Source organism: Primulina eburnea, chromosome 1, assembly GCF_022965805.1.
Source record: "Primulina eburnea isolate SZY01 chromosome 1, ASM2296580v1, whole genome shotgun sequence".
In the NCBI taxonomy this organism is placed as follows: Eukaryota; Viridiplantae; Streptophyta; class Magnoliopsida; order Lamiales; family Gesneriaceae; genus Primulina; species Primulina eburnea.
In genome coordinates, this window is record NC_133101.1 from 335,752 (window position 1) to 351,762 (window position 16,011).

Consider the following 16,011-nt stretch of genomic DNA (forward strand, 5'->3'; position numbering starts at 1 on the left):
CATATTTTCGGGGATACGTTCAGGCGAAAGACGTTGACTTCCCGCCCAGTCGTTTTCTTCTCTACAATCTATAAGATCCTCTAAGTAAGTTACTCGAGTATTGAGCCCTCGGCTTTAGCATGAAAGCCCGGTCCCTTGTTGCCCGGGAGGTAAGTAAATACCCGGTCATGCATGAAGCGTCCAGTCGCGTGGGTAACAATCGCCCTCCCGTTTTCTATTTCCATGACCCGGGCCCCTATAGGGGTATCACCAATCATCATGATCTCCTTCATTTTGGTGTAATTATCCAACACAAAACGCCTCCCATTGAAAGGAATTAGCTAAAAAATATTAGTGATCAGCAATTTTACCAAACAAAATAGTTAATATGGTAATAACTAACACGCAAAGGAGTGGTGAACAATGTAAACATGCCTGATGGACTAGGCAAACACGTAAGATGGGGATGTCACTGCATTCAAGCAGGAGCCTCAGGCATATCCCTGAAATATTACGATAGCATGACCCAATTGAATAACAAACAAACTGTGGTTTCTGTCTTGGTAATCTTCAGAAAATATGGAAGGAAATCGACAGAAAATTTCTCCTTCTATGTCGAGCTCGAGCGGGTGAAAATTTTATAGCCCAGTGCGAGTCTCACACAGAAAATGCGGAATCTTTTGTCTCTAGTGCGCTTGGTACACATTTTGTTTTATCCGGACATGCTAGGACGAGAGTATATAGTCTAATAAGTTACTTAAACACAACAAAAAATATACTAAAATTATGGGAAAAAATAGAATATTTTGATTTCCTTGTTTGGATGTATAATGCGAATTGGAATTATCCACAGGATGCAATTTTCGAAAGTTGTTTGTTAGAACTTAGAACATGTTTTATGTTCACATTTTTTCTTATCTTTAAGTCCAGACAAAAACTTATGTGAGATGGTCACATGAGTCGTATTTTGTAAGACATCCATGAAAAAATATTACTTTTTATCCTAGTAGTATTACTTTTTATTGTGAATATCGGTAGAGTTGACCCGTCTCACAGAAAGATTCGTGAGACCGTCTCACAAAAAACCTACTCTTAAACCCAAGTTTGAATATTCCTTTCATCACCAGGTTTGAAAACAAGAAAAAATCTGAAATCAGGTTAATCAATATTACAATATATCTCTGAGTAGGTCTCTTGTGAGACGATCATAAATCTTTATCTGTGAGATGTGTCAACCCTATCGATATTCACAATAAAAAATAATACTTTTAGCATAAAAAAGTAATACTTTTTCATGGATGACCTAATAAGAGACCCGTCTCACAAAATACAACCCGTGAGACCGTCTCACACAAGTCTTTGCTTATATCTTTCATATATGGTTCTTTATTTTATTTTTCAATATGAAATATTTCCTACCATATTTTGTTCTAATTCTAAATTAATAATAGTTTTTGTCATTTGGGTATGGTATTAGCTTATCAAATGCTCGTTAATAATGGAATTTTGAGCATGATTTTTAGTCCTTGATTTTAACCATAATAAATAATCTATAATATTTATAAATTGAATGAAAATGAAAAAAAATGTATCATTTCTTCTCTTTATTTATATTAATCATTTTATGATTTTTTTTATTAATCGCAATCTTAATCAATTGAAATAAACATATTATTATTTATGAATAATCACTCTATATTTTATCCGATTTTCTGAATAATCACTCTATAAATGATTTATACATAATCTATCCCGAAAGTACAACAAAAAAGGATATATGATTATAGAAGAACATAAAAAGAATGGGAGATTTAACTTATGGAAGCCCATTGATATATAAGCTACCATGCAAAGCCCAGCCCGTTCCAACGTTAAAATAGAACAGTTTTTTTCTCTCTTTCTTTATTTTGTTCCTTTTTTCCCTAAACGCAGAAAATATTTACCATTGACAAATCGGTTGTGAATCTCTGTGGACTGCTCCCATTTATTCATCGGATCTCCCTAATCTCGCCGGCTCGCTACCGCCGCTGCCAATTGGTTTTTCCATTATTTACTGGTGAATTTTCTTGTGTCCTACTCCTTTCGATCTGTGTGAGTTTGTGCAAGCTTAATCGTCTTTGATTTTATTTTTGGTGAGTGTCGTTCTTGTTGGAAATTGTGGGTTTTTTTTCTTCAGTTCATTGGAATTTATGGCCACGTTTTTCTGACCCGTGAAAAATCTTGAGCTGGATTTGTGTTTTTAACAAGTCCAATTTGAGCTGAATAACGAAGACTCGTGTTTCTGCGTAAACGAAATGCTGCGTCTTGAATTAATTATTAACCGACTTCGTTTGTGTGATGTTATGGTATTTGTTATTGTACAATTTACATGATGTCAGATGACTCCTTTTGTTTTCACTGTTTGTGGCGTCGATGGGACTAATTTTTGCTTTGACATATGACTGCTGCAAATAAGTTGCTGTCCCCTTTGTTAACTTTCTTTGTCAATGGCTTTTGCACGGGTCTCCACTCTCCAGTAGGTAGGGAACCAGATGGTTCCTCTTTCTGTTTAACCTGAAGTCGATCTACAATGAATATGAGGTCAGGCAGTGCCTTAGCTGCTAGCAACAGAGAAGCAGAACTTAAGAGTGTCAATTCATTGTAATTTTCAGAAAATTTATTTCTAGTTCTGCGTTTGAAAGGAGGAAAGGACACTGAATAAGATTGCAAGGGTTTCCGAATAAGAACAGTAGAAACTAAGGCTAGTTCCGTCAACCAATGATTAGAGTGGGCAATCTTTCCATATTTTGCTCAAATAACTGTTTTACTAAAATAATTGCATGATGGGACTCAAAACTTATTGAATTCACAAGAAGCAGTATCTAGATAGTACATGTCCTGCAACCAATGATTAAGTTGCTATAATTTGTAATTTTTCATCTAATTTTTTCAAAAATATTTTACATTGCTTTCAGTACGCTTACTTTTCAACATAGAGAAGAACAGGTAATTAGAAAGCACCTGTTGTAGTACATATTCTGTGTCAGGCTTCAGCTAAGTGAATAAAAAAAGGTGAAGACTTGAAATTTTTTAATAGTAGTGATGGGCTGCAATTTGAAAATTGATCTGCATTATATGTAAAGGCAGTGAATTTTCATCCTGTACTTAGGTAGGATACTTATTACTTGTAGTTGACAAGCAGTATCTCTTTCAACTTTTGGTCTCAACTGAGAACTTGTGGAATACTTGAGGGTGCTCTCCCAAAACATATATTTCTGTTTTTTTTAAAAAGTTTGATATTCCATCTGAAACAATTAAATGTTTCGATTTATTCTTTATTTTATAAACACGGGTTATGGATTTTGGTTGATGACTGCTCACTGCTTGTATCTGCTCTCCAAGTTTGATATGGGCCAAGATGCTGCTCAGTTTCTGTGATATGTAATTGCAAATGGGTTTTGTTCATCTTGTATTCTTGTATTTGATTTTTTACCCTTATTGGTTTTTTCTCTATAAACAGCGTGCTGATTTAAGATGTTTGGAGGTAGAGCGATCTATCTGTTGCTGAGTGAGAGACTTCAGTCACAGGCTACTTTAAAGGTTCTATTCTTTTAGATCCTTTCCTTGTAGTTCTTTTTGAGCTTCCATGTGATTAACAATGCTTAAATTTATGGTTTGTAGACTTTGTGTGCCTAGAGAAAACAAATGTGGAATGGGAGTATATTAGAAGTTTTTTTTTTGTAATTGTAATCCCCAATAAAGAGTAGGGCACTAGTCTTGTGACTGTTAATCAGCAGAACATAATTTTACTATTTTTCCGATTGAGTAAATGAGTTAGGTCAGTCACGAGTTTCTGCTTTTTAATGAGTAAATGAGGAAACACCAGATGTTTGGTTATTGACCAAAGCTTGAAGCATAAAATTCGCTTGCCAGAAAATTTTGTTTTGAGGAGGAAAAAAATTGATGTACAACTAATTTAATTGTTTCCTCTTTCAGGCATCTCCTGTTTTATCATCTTTTATTTCCAAGAAAATGCATGAAGAAATTGGATCCGCTACCTCAAAGTACTTGAGAGCTCTAGCCCTCTTTGGAGCAGGTGTATCAGGGCTGCTGAGTTTTGCAACAATGTCCGCTTGTGACGAGGCCGAGCACGGTTTGGAACCCCCTAGCTACCCCTGGCCCCACAAGGGCATCCTGAGTTCATATGACCATGCCTCGTGAGTTCTTCATTAGCTCATCAATATCTTCTAAATGAGTTTTTTAAATGGCCATACTTCATCAGCTCCTGTCAATCTTCAGAGACATATTAAGCTTTGTCATAAGATTCCTCTCAATTACAGCTTTGTCGGGAGTAATTGTCATGGATTTACTTCTATTTACTTATCAAACATGTTTCATGTGGTATTTATCTTAGACCGCTCTTCGTGGACTACTAGGTGTGAAATATTTTTAGAATCATAAATCACAATGTTGTAAATGGCGGGAGGCGGTGGCGGGGAGGTCAGTGACCGCCTACCGCCTCAGCCGCCTAGGCGGTTGAATTTTGTCCTCATCGGACATGCTTAAACTTGTTCTACAATACCCACAATATAATGTTTTATCCTATACTATAAGCCTCTTACACAACTTACATATGATCCAATCCATTTTCTCTTTATTATACAACATCCCATATTCCCGAACAATATCATCAGACTTTGGTTTAAATTCCAACTCCGGTTGTTTATCCTTTTCCGTCATTAATCTTCAACAATAAATCAATAATATTAGGAAAAAACAAATATGATTTTTGAAATCACAAAATTTGAAATATTACAAAAAAGTATGATAAATAATAACTATTCAATGCCTAACCTAAAGATTCTTGCTGCTGGTGATGGTGGGCAGCAAGCGATAGACAATTTGTGTTGTGAGCTTAGTGGTTGACAGTGAGAAAGAGTGAGAATCAAGAGTAAAAAAGAAAAAAAAAAGGGGGTGTGATTTAAATATATAGGGTTTTGAGTTTTAAAATTAGTTGACTTTGAATAGGTTTTTAAAATTTGTTGACTACAACTTAAAAATATTGACTTCCTCACTTGGTCCGCCTGCTCGCCGCCTCCACCCGTCTCGACCACCTGCCCATCGTCATATAGCTTGGGCCACCTAAAACAGCCGCCTCAACCGTCATTAGATCACTGATAAATTATGAAAATATTTTCATCAGCTGTATTGTCCATTTTTCTGTAGTTTTCCATGTATAAGTCTAGTTTGTCTTGGCATTGGGAATTGTGCATCAATATTTTCATTATCACCTTACAGTCATTTTCTTTATTTCTCGTACATTTCAAAACCCTTTTGTTTGGTTGTTACATCTCAATACCATGGATATATGATTATCAATGTTATGAATTCCTTATTACAAGTTTCTGAAATCATTTTGAGATAGCTCTCTAGGAAATATGGATTCTTCTTTGGTGATTCAATGCCCAGATTTTCCCTTTCTGAGTACATTAAGTACAGGTTTTCAGGTTATAGTGAAGTAATGCTTGAATTATTTATCTGGAATGAATGGGCTCCCTGACATCTTGTTCTCAAATGTTATCAATTTTAAACAGGATTCGTCGTGGTCACCAGGTTTATCAACAAGTCTGTGCTTCCTGCCATTCCATGTCATTAATATCATATCGTGACTTGGTCGGTGTGGCTTACACAGAGGAGGAAACTAAGGCCATGGCAGCTGAAATTGAGGTTGTGGATGGGCCTAATGATGAGGGAGAGATGTTTACTCGTCCTGGGAAACTCAGCGATCGTTTTCCTCAGCCGTATGCAAATGAACAAGCAGCTAGGTTTGCTAATGGAGGGGCCTATCCTCCAGATTTAAGTCTCATTACCAAAGTATTTCCTCCCTCTGACATCCAATATTTTACTCAACATTCATTTCTACCATCTCTCTCACCTAACTTGCAACTTTTGAATTGTTAGGCTCGCCACGATGGTCAAAATTATGCCTTTGCACTTCTTACAGGATATCGTGATCCTCCTGCTGGTGTTTCAGTAAGTCCCATTTTTTTTTCTCTTTTGCTATGCATCAATATTGCATATTGGCCATATTTTCTGAAGTACTGATGCTTGAGTGAGCCACAACCTAGACTTGACCAGCAGATGTAAGGCCTTAATCTGGATGTGGTTATGGGTTGCGGTCAAGTGGGTGGCATGTGTTATTGTATTTATGAGAAAGTTTTGAAGTTGAGATATTCATTAAAGTTTGGGCCGTATTTGTTTTTCTTTTTTTTTTACCTTCCCAAAATTTGACTAATTTTTTTTTTGATATTCTGTTCTGGGATTTGGATTTGTATTTTCTTTTATCTTTGAGCTGACTGCATATTTATTCACAAAACTTGTTCATAATTTCCATTGAATCTTGTTGCATTTCTTCTGCATTGTTCCTTTTTAGTTTTAGCTTGCATCTTTATTTTTTGATCTTCTAAGTAGATGCTATATTGTCCTCTTTTAGATTCGTGAAGGACTGCATTATAACCCTTACTTCCCTGGGGGAGCTATTGCTATGCCTAAAATGCTTAATGATGGTGCGGTGGAGTATGAAGATGGTACCCCTGCAACAGAAGCTCAGGTTGGTTCACTTGCTGATTCTTCATTTTTGACTTTGTACACACACATTTCAATTTTTAGGACCCATTGCCTTTAATTATGATCTGAGTTATCTTCTGCCTGTCTTTGTAGATGGGAAAAGATGTTGTGACATTTTTGTCCTGGGCTGCGGAGCCTGAAATGGAAGAGAGAAAACTGGTTAGTGATCACTCATATATTTTATGTAATTTAAAATCAATCGCATTCATTAAAATAAAAGAAGAAATTTCAAATTCATTGAATTCAAAAGTTCTCTATATAAGATGGAAATCATGAATTTGAAAAATCGGAACATAGCATTAAGGTATTTTGTTACTTGTTTTCATTTTGCGCGCCGACATCGCTATAATACAATCGCAGATGGGATTCAAATGGATATTTGTTCTATCGCTTGCACTTCTTCAAGCTGGTTACTACAGGCGGTTGAAGTGGTCCGTTCTCAAATCTCGAAAGCTGGTTCTTGATGTTGTCAATTAGATTCCTAGGACTTTTTCCTAATCCATTGTGTCTTGAGAATCTGAAATCGGCAAATAATAATGCTTTGTCATGCGCTACTTCTATCTTTCTGTGGTAAACCAGATTGCATAGTTTTCAATGGTGCCCGAGAATTATTTTCCAATAAGACTATCATTATTGAACGATGACTTGTATAATGCACAAGCATATGTTTATTCTTGTGGTGTTGAATTGGACGATGAATGATTTTTTTTGGTGACTCTCTTGTTTATTGTCATGATAAGAATGGTGTCATGCCATGATAAGAAATCCACAGTAGAAAGTATTTTAACTCTTACCATTTACTGCCTCATAAAATGGTTATTAAAGTATATCGGACATGTTCTGAGCAAATTAACTAAAAAAATCACAAAAACTCGTATGAAATGATCTTGTCATTCAATTTTATGAGATAAATATTTAATTTAACATGATCAATGAAAACATATTATTTTAATGTTGATATTTTTTTTCAAAGAGAGATGTCATTTTATTCATTATATATTATTTTCATGTTGAATATTTTTCGAGATGCATAATGTACAATTTTTTTTTATAATTTATTATAATATAATAGATATGAATTTATTTTCAAAAATTTAATCGATACATTATTTATTTCCATCATAATTCAAGTAAAAGTTTCATAATAAAAGTGAAATTAAGCTACTAAACCTTCAGTTTTATTAATTTAAATCTTTAATCAGAAGTCATCAGTGACATGGAATAGAATATTAATTAAGTTTGTATAATTATTATTGAACATTTTGTCCTTCTCATCGATACAAAAGTATCGGAAGATTTTAATTTGCCAGCTTACATTAGCTTCCAAATAATGAATAAAACAACACATTGCTTAGCTCGGCTAAAAAGTAAACATTTTTCTGAGTCGATGAACAATGGGGCATGCAATTTTCCAACCAAAAGCAACATGATAGGAATTTTCTCCATGCACACACTTTCTAAAATTGCCATCCTTTATACATGTTATTAGATTTCATTTTAATTACTAACACTAAATATAATTACTTTATACATGTTATTAGATTTCATTTTAATTACTAACACTAAATATAATTACTTACTCTATATTTTTCAAAATTTTAAATATATATCTCTTTTTTCATCATCAAACTGTTAACTGCATGTTATTTATTTTTCTTAGATGAGTGAAATGAATTAAAAAAAAAAAAATCTCATGAGTGCATGAATCGACCAATATATTCATGTCGTCGTTTGAGTTGCTTGTATTTAATTAATGCTGTTAATTACTTCAATTTAAGGGACTAACACTATTTCATCTGCGGATTCTCGTTCGATGCATTTCGATCTTCTAACCAATTCTTGGTTTTCTCTGACTTAAACAAAATCGTATGGATCAAAAAATATCGAAACGCTCGGTATATCGAATTTACTGAAATTCAATTCTCCGTTGCTAAGTTATCCGGCAAAAGAAGATTTTCTTATGCTGGTAAAGTCAACTTTTTTTAAAATCTTGGTAAATGCATGTTATATTTATTTGAGTCCGCTAGCTGCGACCTGGACGCGTTGAGTGGGGAAAAAATAATAATAATAATACATTGAGCTATCTGATGATAAATTCAGTGGCAACTTGTGAAGTTATTAACTGTTCAATCATTTGTTTGTTAGGAACTAGTCAACCCCTTCATTTCAACATGAGTATTTGCTTCCATCTCAACTTTTTATCATTGATTCCTTAATTTGCAGAGAGAGTTTTCTGAGTTCATTGAACTCCTCAGTTCAGTTTCTCTTTCTACTTCAAGCTTCATTGCAGAAGCCAAAAGTCTAATGGATTCCACAGTTCCTGCTCCTATTATGAAGATGTGAGTCTCTTTTGTTTGTCTCTACATGTTTGTTCGAGTGTGCTGCATGTAGAATTAAAATATTTTCTTTTTACCTATTTTTTTCCCCTTCTCCTTGAAGAATTCACCTTTGGCAAATTTGATTTCTTACAAACATATTGTGTAATTTAGGCGAATGATCGAGATGCAAAGCAGAAGGCAATCGATTATTGGCTTCCTATCCCTTCTGCAAGAACTGCAAAATGGTGGTACTCAGCTTTCCACAATGTCACAGCTATAGTTGGAGCTGGAGTTCTTGGCCTCCCTTACGCCATGTCCGAACTAGGATGGTAAGTAAGAATACATTATTCCCTTCAAAATACCACGGGGAACTTATGAATCTTTTAATCCAATCCGTAAGTGTACCGTGTACCGAGAACAAGAAAGCATTTCCTCATGTACCTTTATTGTGCTGCCGTTTTTTCAGGGGTCCTGGAATAACTGTTCTGGTTTTATCTTGGATTGTCACTCTGTACTCTTTATGGCAAATGGTTGAAATGCATGAAACGGATAGCGGGGAACGTTTAGACAGGCATCATGAGCTTGGACAGCATGCTTTCGGTGAAAAACTTGGACTTTGGATCGTTGTTCCCATGCAGTTAGTTGTCCAAGTTGGAGTAGATATAGTATATATGGTTACAGGAGGTCAATCCCTCAAGAAATTCCATGAGTTACTCTGCCACAAACCTTGCAAGGATATCAAGCTTTCCTATTTTATCATGATCTTCGCCTCTGCTCACTTCGCACTCTCCCCACTCCCCAGTTTCAACTCAATCTCTGGCATATCTCTGGCAGCAGCTGTCATGTCCATTAGGTACGTTCTTATTTCTTGCTTAGTAATTTGATGAAATTTCACTACAATTCTAGAATCCAATGTTAAATTTTCAGGAATCAACTCGATCCATTTTTGCATTTAACTTGAAAGTTTTTTAAATACTTTGTTAACGAATGTCTTACCTTGTGAAGTTATTCTACAATAGCTTGGGGAGCCTCGGTCCAAAAGGGCGTTCAACCTGATGTGCAATATGGATACAGATCTCATACAACCGTTGGTAGAGTTTTTAACTTTTTTAGTTCTTTAGGAACCGTGGCTTTTGCATATAGCGGTCACAATGTAGTGATGGAGATTCAAGCTTCTATGCCTTCTACCCGAGATACACCTTCGAAGGTACCTATGTTGAGGGGTGTAATCGTTGCTTATATAGTGGTTGCCTTTTGCTACATCCCAGCAGGAATGATTGGATACTGGGTATTTGGCAATAGCATGGATGAAAATATTCTCATTACACTACAGAAACCTAAATGGCTTATTGCCATGGCTAACATGTTTGTTGTAGTTCATCTTATCAGGTCATATCAGGTGATCATTGCAAATTTGGTCAGATCTTATTCACGTCTATACTCAATTTCTTGACCACCCCTTCCAAGAGTATCATAAGTACATTATTTATCTTCAGGTCTATGCTCTTCCGGTATATGACTTTATTGAGACAGGACTGGTAAAGAAACTGAGGTTCAGGCAAAGTTGGTATCTACGTTTTGTTTCAAGAAATATTTATGTGGGTAAGTAACTATGTCTTCTAGTTACTTCAGTTGTGAGTACTTGTATCAGGTTTAATTCGTATTCATTAAATATATGGCACTGTTTTCCAGCTTTTACTACGTTTATGGCGATAACCTTCCCTTTCTTTAATGGCCTTCTTGGATTTTTGGAGGATTTGCTCTCGCGCCAACTACGTACTATGTAAGCAATTATTACCGAGTTTCTTGCATTTGTATTCATTTGGCAGCGCTTAAAAATACTTGCATAATATAAAATTGGTGAACTCTGCAGCTTCCCTGCATCATATGGCTTGTAGTAAAAAAACCGAGGAGATTTTGCCTTTCTTGGTTTGCTAATTGGGTACGTGCAGTTTCAAGAATCTTGATTTTTGTCCTTGCTCGGAAGCATAAACGCTAATTCCTCTTTGGCTTTGGTGGTCGTTGAAATCTCAGTTTTGCATAATTTTTGGAGTTATTTTGACCGTTGTGGCACCCGTGGGAGGCCTCAGGCAAATCATAATAAAGGCCAAAACTTACAAGTTCTACCAGTAAGCATGAAATTGAAGAAGGTGAAAGTAAACTTACTATTGTGTCTATGATTATCTTTTTAACTCTAATTTTTGTTTCAAATGTATTTTTTTTTTTATCGGTGCTTATTTCACAGGAAAAGTTTTAGTGAGTGATGTATTAATTGTTATTTTTGTTATAAGTTGAAAGTGGGTGTTACCAATATAATTGGCTGTTTGTTTAGCTATAAATTGTTTAGCAATTTAATAATGATCTATATCAGTGTTTGTAAAACATTCTTTAGAAAGGTCAACAGCATCGATTCTTCATCTATCTATCATACAATATTGAAGTGTTTTTGTGATACCCGTGATCAAATTTTCGATCTGACAATTATTTATTCTATCAGAGACATGTCATCTAGATGTCGAATTACACCTTGGGACACACACGTTCCTGCATTGCAAGAAGTCCTTGAGGTGTCTGGGGACAGAAATGGGAAGCAAGGAAGCTCCGCTGCCCAAAGCTGAGCATAAATCTACCAAATATTGCAGGGTGAAGTTTTTGTCCTTCAAAACCCTTGAGAAAAGATGTCGTGGCCGCCGTGTTTGGGTGTGAGATCAGATGTAATGGTGCTTAAGTTATGCCTAAGTTGCCAGACGCCAGGTCTTCTCGAGTACGCATGGATGAAAAAATAAACATGACTAGAAGATTGAAGAAGCTGGTTCACCACCACCAATCAGTAGTACATTCAAGAATCAACAAGTGTGCCAGAGGACTCAAGCTAACCGCAATAACTGAACCACCCCTCAATGCTGGTTTACATAAAAAATAGATAGATGAAACAAAATTCATTCTTTTGTATTGTGTGAAAGCTAACTAAATTAAAGGCTTGAATGTTCCTGCATGTTTCTGGTTGAATGGACATTTCTCTTGCTTGTCTCTGTTAAAAAAAAAAAAGGTCTGTCTGCTATTCAAACTTGAATTTCAAGTAAAATTGAAAGAACTTGAAACGAATAAGTTCTTTTCAAATGGAGATCGAATTCGATTAGACATGGAGATACGATGGTTTAACTTGTGCAATGAACATTTGTTGTATATATGTTAGCAGCTAGCTGAACGGGAATAAATTAAACTTATTTGATAAATAGTTTATCTAAAAAGTTGACGTTTGAATTTTTTTTCGTTTAAAGATAATATATTGTATTATGGGGGAAAAAGTGACGACGCCATTATTATATTTAAAAAAATATTTTAAATCGATAGAGCTTATCATGTTCAATTGTTAACTAAAAGAAATCAATAAAAAATTTAAGATTTCGTTAAATATTAAAATTTATTCGAGTCTACGACCTTGACCCATGCAAGCAAGACTAAGTGATTATTAAAAGAGAAGTTCATCAGCAATTGCTTTTAAAATAATGTCCTCCCAGGAATTTTCTTGGAAAAACACATGGAGCCAGCTAGCTGTTAAGACTCTGTAGCAACTTGTGAAGTTACCTACTCCTCAATCCATTTGTGTATTAGGAAAGTCAACCCCTTCATTTGATAATTAGCATTTTTGAGTTCAAGTATTTTGATTCCAACTGAACTTTTCACAACCCTTCACTTTTTTTTTATTATTATTATTATTTCTTTTCGCTTTATTTGGAATTTTCTCCACTACCTATATTGTGGTGAAATTTTAATCATAAACACGCGATGATCAATTTCCATTGAAATATGAAGAACTCATGTATCCCATTATTTTCCAAGCTTAAGTCGTCTTGATTCTTTTGGTAGAGAGAGTAATTCCTGAGTTATTACATTTAACTCCTGAGTCCAGTTTTTTTCCCTCCTCCATTCTGCAGGCTGAAGTTAATTGCAGAAGCTAAAAATCAAATGGATTCCATAGTTCCCGTTAATGATGATGACTCCTATTTTAAAGATGTGTGTCTCTTTTTTTGTCTATATACGTTTGGAGACATGAAACTTGTTTCACCAAATTAACAATTTCTCGCCATCTTTATTGATTTCTTGAAGACCCTGTAAAGTTTCTTTGTGCCAAATATCAAGTCTCTTCATTTTGAAACACTTCTGCATTTGCTCATTTGTTGGAGTGTGCTGCATGATGAATTAATCCTTTTTCATTTTACTTAGTATTTTTCCATCTCTACTTGATGAATTCACCTTTGGTAAATTTGAGGTCTTACACTTATATTATGTAACGTAGGAGAATGATCGAGATGCAGAACAGAAGGCTATCGACGATTGGCTTCCAATCCCTTCTGCAAGAACTGCAAAATGGTGGTACTCAGCTTTCCACAATATCACAGCTATAATTGGAGCTGGAGTTCTTGGCCTCCCTTACGCCATGTCCGAACTAGGATGGTATGTGAACATTCTGTATTCCCTTAAATTTACATCTGTAAACTACTGAATCTTCTAGTCCAATCCTTCCTTACTGGAAAAGAGAACATTTCTTTATATCCTTGTATTGTGTCACCAATTTTTTCCAGGGGTCCTGGAATAACGGTACTGGTCTTGTCTTGGATTGTCACACTGTACTCTTTATGGCAAATGGTTGAAATGCATGAAACGGATAGCGGGAAACGATTCGACAGGTATCATGAGCTTGGACAGCACGCTTTTGGTGAAAAGCTCGGCCTTTGGATCGTCATTCCCATGCAGTTAGTTGTCCAAGTTGCAGTAGACATAGTATATATGGTTACAGGAGGTCAATCCCTCAGGAAAGTCCATGAGTTACTCTGCCACGAATCTTGCAAGAATATCAAGCTTTCCTATTTTATCATGATCTTCGCCTCTGCTCACTTTGCACTCTCCCAACTCCCCAGTTTCAACTCAATCTCTGGTGTGTCTTTGGCAGCAGCTGTCATGTCAGTTAGGTATGCATCGTGTTTCTTGCTTATTAATTTGAAGATATTTCACAACTCTAGAAACCGATGTTGAATTTTCAGGAATTGTAACTTATTTAATTAAGAATTTCACTCACTTTTTGCAGTTGGCTTAAAAGTAATATCTTGTTAACGAATGTGTTACCTTGTGAAGTTATTCTACAATAGCTTGGGGAGCCTCGATCCACAAGGGCGTGCAACACGATGTTCAATATGGCTACAGATCTAATACAACCGTGGGTACAGTTTTCGACTTCTTTAGTTCTTTAGGAACCGTGGCTTTTGCATTTAGTGGTCACAATGTAGTGATGGAGATTCAATCTTCTATGCCTTCTATGAAAGATAAACCTTCTAAGGTACCTATGATGAGGGGCGTAATCGTTACTTATATAGCCGTTGCCATGTGCTACATCCCGGTCGGGATCATTGGATACTGGATATTCGGCAATACCATGGGTGAAAATATTCTGATTACGCTGCAGAGACCTAAATGGCTTATTGCCATGGCTAACATGTTTGTTGTAATTCATCTTATAGGGTCATATCAGGTGATAATAGCAAATCTAGTGAGATACTTTTAAAGTCTGTACTCAATTTCTTCACTGTATAGATGGATATCATACTCAAGTATTTATATGCAGGTGTATGCTATGCCAGTATATGACTTTATTGAAACTGGACTAGTAAGGAAACTGAGTTTCAAGAGAAGTTGGTATCTACGTTTTGTTTCAAGGAATACTTACGTGGGTACGTAGCTATGTTTTCTAGTTACTTCTGGTGTGAGCACATGTGTTTCAGGTTTAATTGGTAGTCACTAAATATAAGCTGTTGTTTTCCAGCTTTTACAATGTTTATGGCGATAACCTTCCCTTTCTTTAACGGCCTTCTTGGATTTTTTGGAGGATTTGTTCTCGCGCCAACTACGTACTATGTAAGCAATTATGACTGAGTTTCTTCCATCTGTATTCATTATGCAGCACTTAAAAATACTTACATCATATAAAATTGGTGAACTCGGCAGCTCCCCTGCATCATATGGCTTGTAGTGAAAAAACCGAGGAAATTCAGCTTTTCTTGGTTTGCAAATTGGGTATGTGCAGTTTCAAGAATCTCGATATTTTTCCTTCCTCAGAAGCATAAATTCTAATTCCTCTTTGGTTTTGTTGGTGTTGAAATCTCAGTTTTGCATAACTTTTGGAGTTATTTTGACCGTTGTGGCACCCGTGGGAGGGCTCAGGCAAATCATAATAAAGGCCAAAACTTACAAGTTCTATCAGTAAGCATGAAATTGAAGAAGGCATATATGTTACTTCGGAACCTTTTTATTCCTCATTAGGAAGTCCACGTGTTTCTTAGTTTAGAGTTTTACTTTATGTGAAAGTAAACATAATTCAGTGGAGGTAATTTATGATATGTGGTTACCTTTTTAACTCTTAACTTTTGTTTCAAATGTTTCATTTTTTTTTTATCGGTTCTTATTTCCAGTAAAAGTTTTAGGGTGTGGTTAAGCACATTTGATGTATTTTTTTGTTATTGTTACTAGTAAAATAAAGCACTTCGTTTGCAAATTTGATAGCTCTTTATTAGATAACACTTGCAAAGATAAACCACATGACTTCGTTTTCTTTTATTATAATACTCCTCACTTTTATCTTCTGTTTCCGCTAATTTTGGGATCATGTAGTTCATAGGCTTCATTATATATCAATTATAATGATCAAATCATGCTAACTAATTTGTAGAAAAAAAAAATTTAACCTTGTCAAATGCATTTTTGTCGTTCACAAATATTGATCTTGATAAAAAAATATTGATATTAAATTTGGATAAATGTTATTATAAAATAATAAAGTACACATTAAACAAACACACACTCCTCACAAAATATGCTACTCAAAACAGAACAACACTCTACCGGATAAGGAGATGTCTGCCACCATTTTTCTCACCTGCTCTCCTCCTATTTCTCTTAAAAATAAGAAGAACCAAATGTTCATGACAAATCTCAAGTGTCGCTTCGACAGGATAGGGGCTATAGATACAGTCCATATCTTTCCACGACTCATCACAAGAAAAGCGAGAGTTAAAGTATTGACTAGCTATGGCGGTTCCGAGAAAAATCCTTA

General features: G+C 35.4%; 2 protein-coding genes and 1 pseudogene across 4 annotated transcripts; all 3 read left to right on the forward strand.

Annotated features, from left to right (window-relative positions):
* Nucleotides 1–1,867: 1,867 nt before the first annotated feature.
* LOC140826800 (cytochrome c1-2, heme protein, mitochondrial) lies at nucleotides 1,868–7,300 on the forward strand. 2 transcript variants are annotated; one of them, XM_073189334.1, is made up of 8 exons: nucleotides 1,868–2,035; nucleotides 3,479–3,558; nucleotides 3,955–4,175; nucleotides 5,553–5,832; nucleotides 5,920–5,991; nucleotides 6,452–6,568; nucleotides 6,679–6,744; nucleotides 6,946–7,300. In XM_073189334.1, the coding sequence occupies exons 2-8, from the start codon at nucleotides 3,493–3,495 to the stop codon at nucleotides 7,060–7,062; spliced, it is 939 nt and encodes a 312-aa protein (XP_073045435.1). In that variant the 5' UTR covers nucleotides 1,868–2,035; nucleotides 3,479–3,492; the 3' UTR covers nucleotides 7,063–7,300. The 2 variants fall into 2 exon arrangements, with proteins under 2 accessions (XP_073045435.1, XP_073045495.1); XM_073189394.1 differs by having other exon boundaries at nucleotides 1,899–2,070.
* A 1,433-nt stretch (nucleotides 7,301–8,733) lies between these two features.
* On the forward strand, nucleotides 8,734–12,057 carry LOC140826911 (lysine histidine transporter 2-like; annotated as a pseudogene).
* Nucleotides 12,058–12,427: 370 nt separating this feature from the next.
* Nucleotides 12,428–15,437, forward strand: LOC140826983 (lysine histidine transporter 1-like). Of its 2 annotated transcripts, none has more exons than XM_073189640.1 (8): nucleotides 12,428–12,810; nucleotides 13,204–13,361; nucleotides 13,490–13,876; nucleotides 14,040–14,433; nucleotides 14,527–14,632; nucleotides 14,725–14,816; nucleotides 14,907–14,975; nucleotides 15,067–15,437. In XM_073189640.1, the coding sequence occupies exons 2-8, from the start codon at nucleotides 13,345–13,347 to the stop codon at nucleotides 15,163–15,165; spliced, it is 1,164 nt and encodes a 387-aa protein (XP_073045741.1). In that variant the 5' UTR covers nucleotides 12,428–12,810; nucleotides 13,204–13,344; the 3' UTR covers nucleotides 15,166–15,437. The 2 variants fall into 2 exon arrangements, with proteins under 2 accessions (XP_073045741.1, XP_073045676.1); XM_073189575.1 differs by having other exon boundaries at nucleotides 12,428–12,920; nucleotides 15,067–15,436.
* Nucleotides 15,438–16,011: the final 574 nt, after the last annotated feature.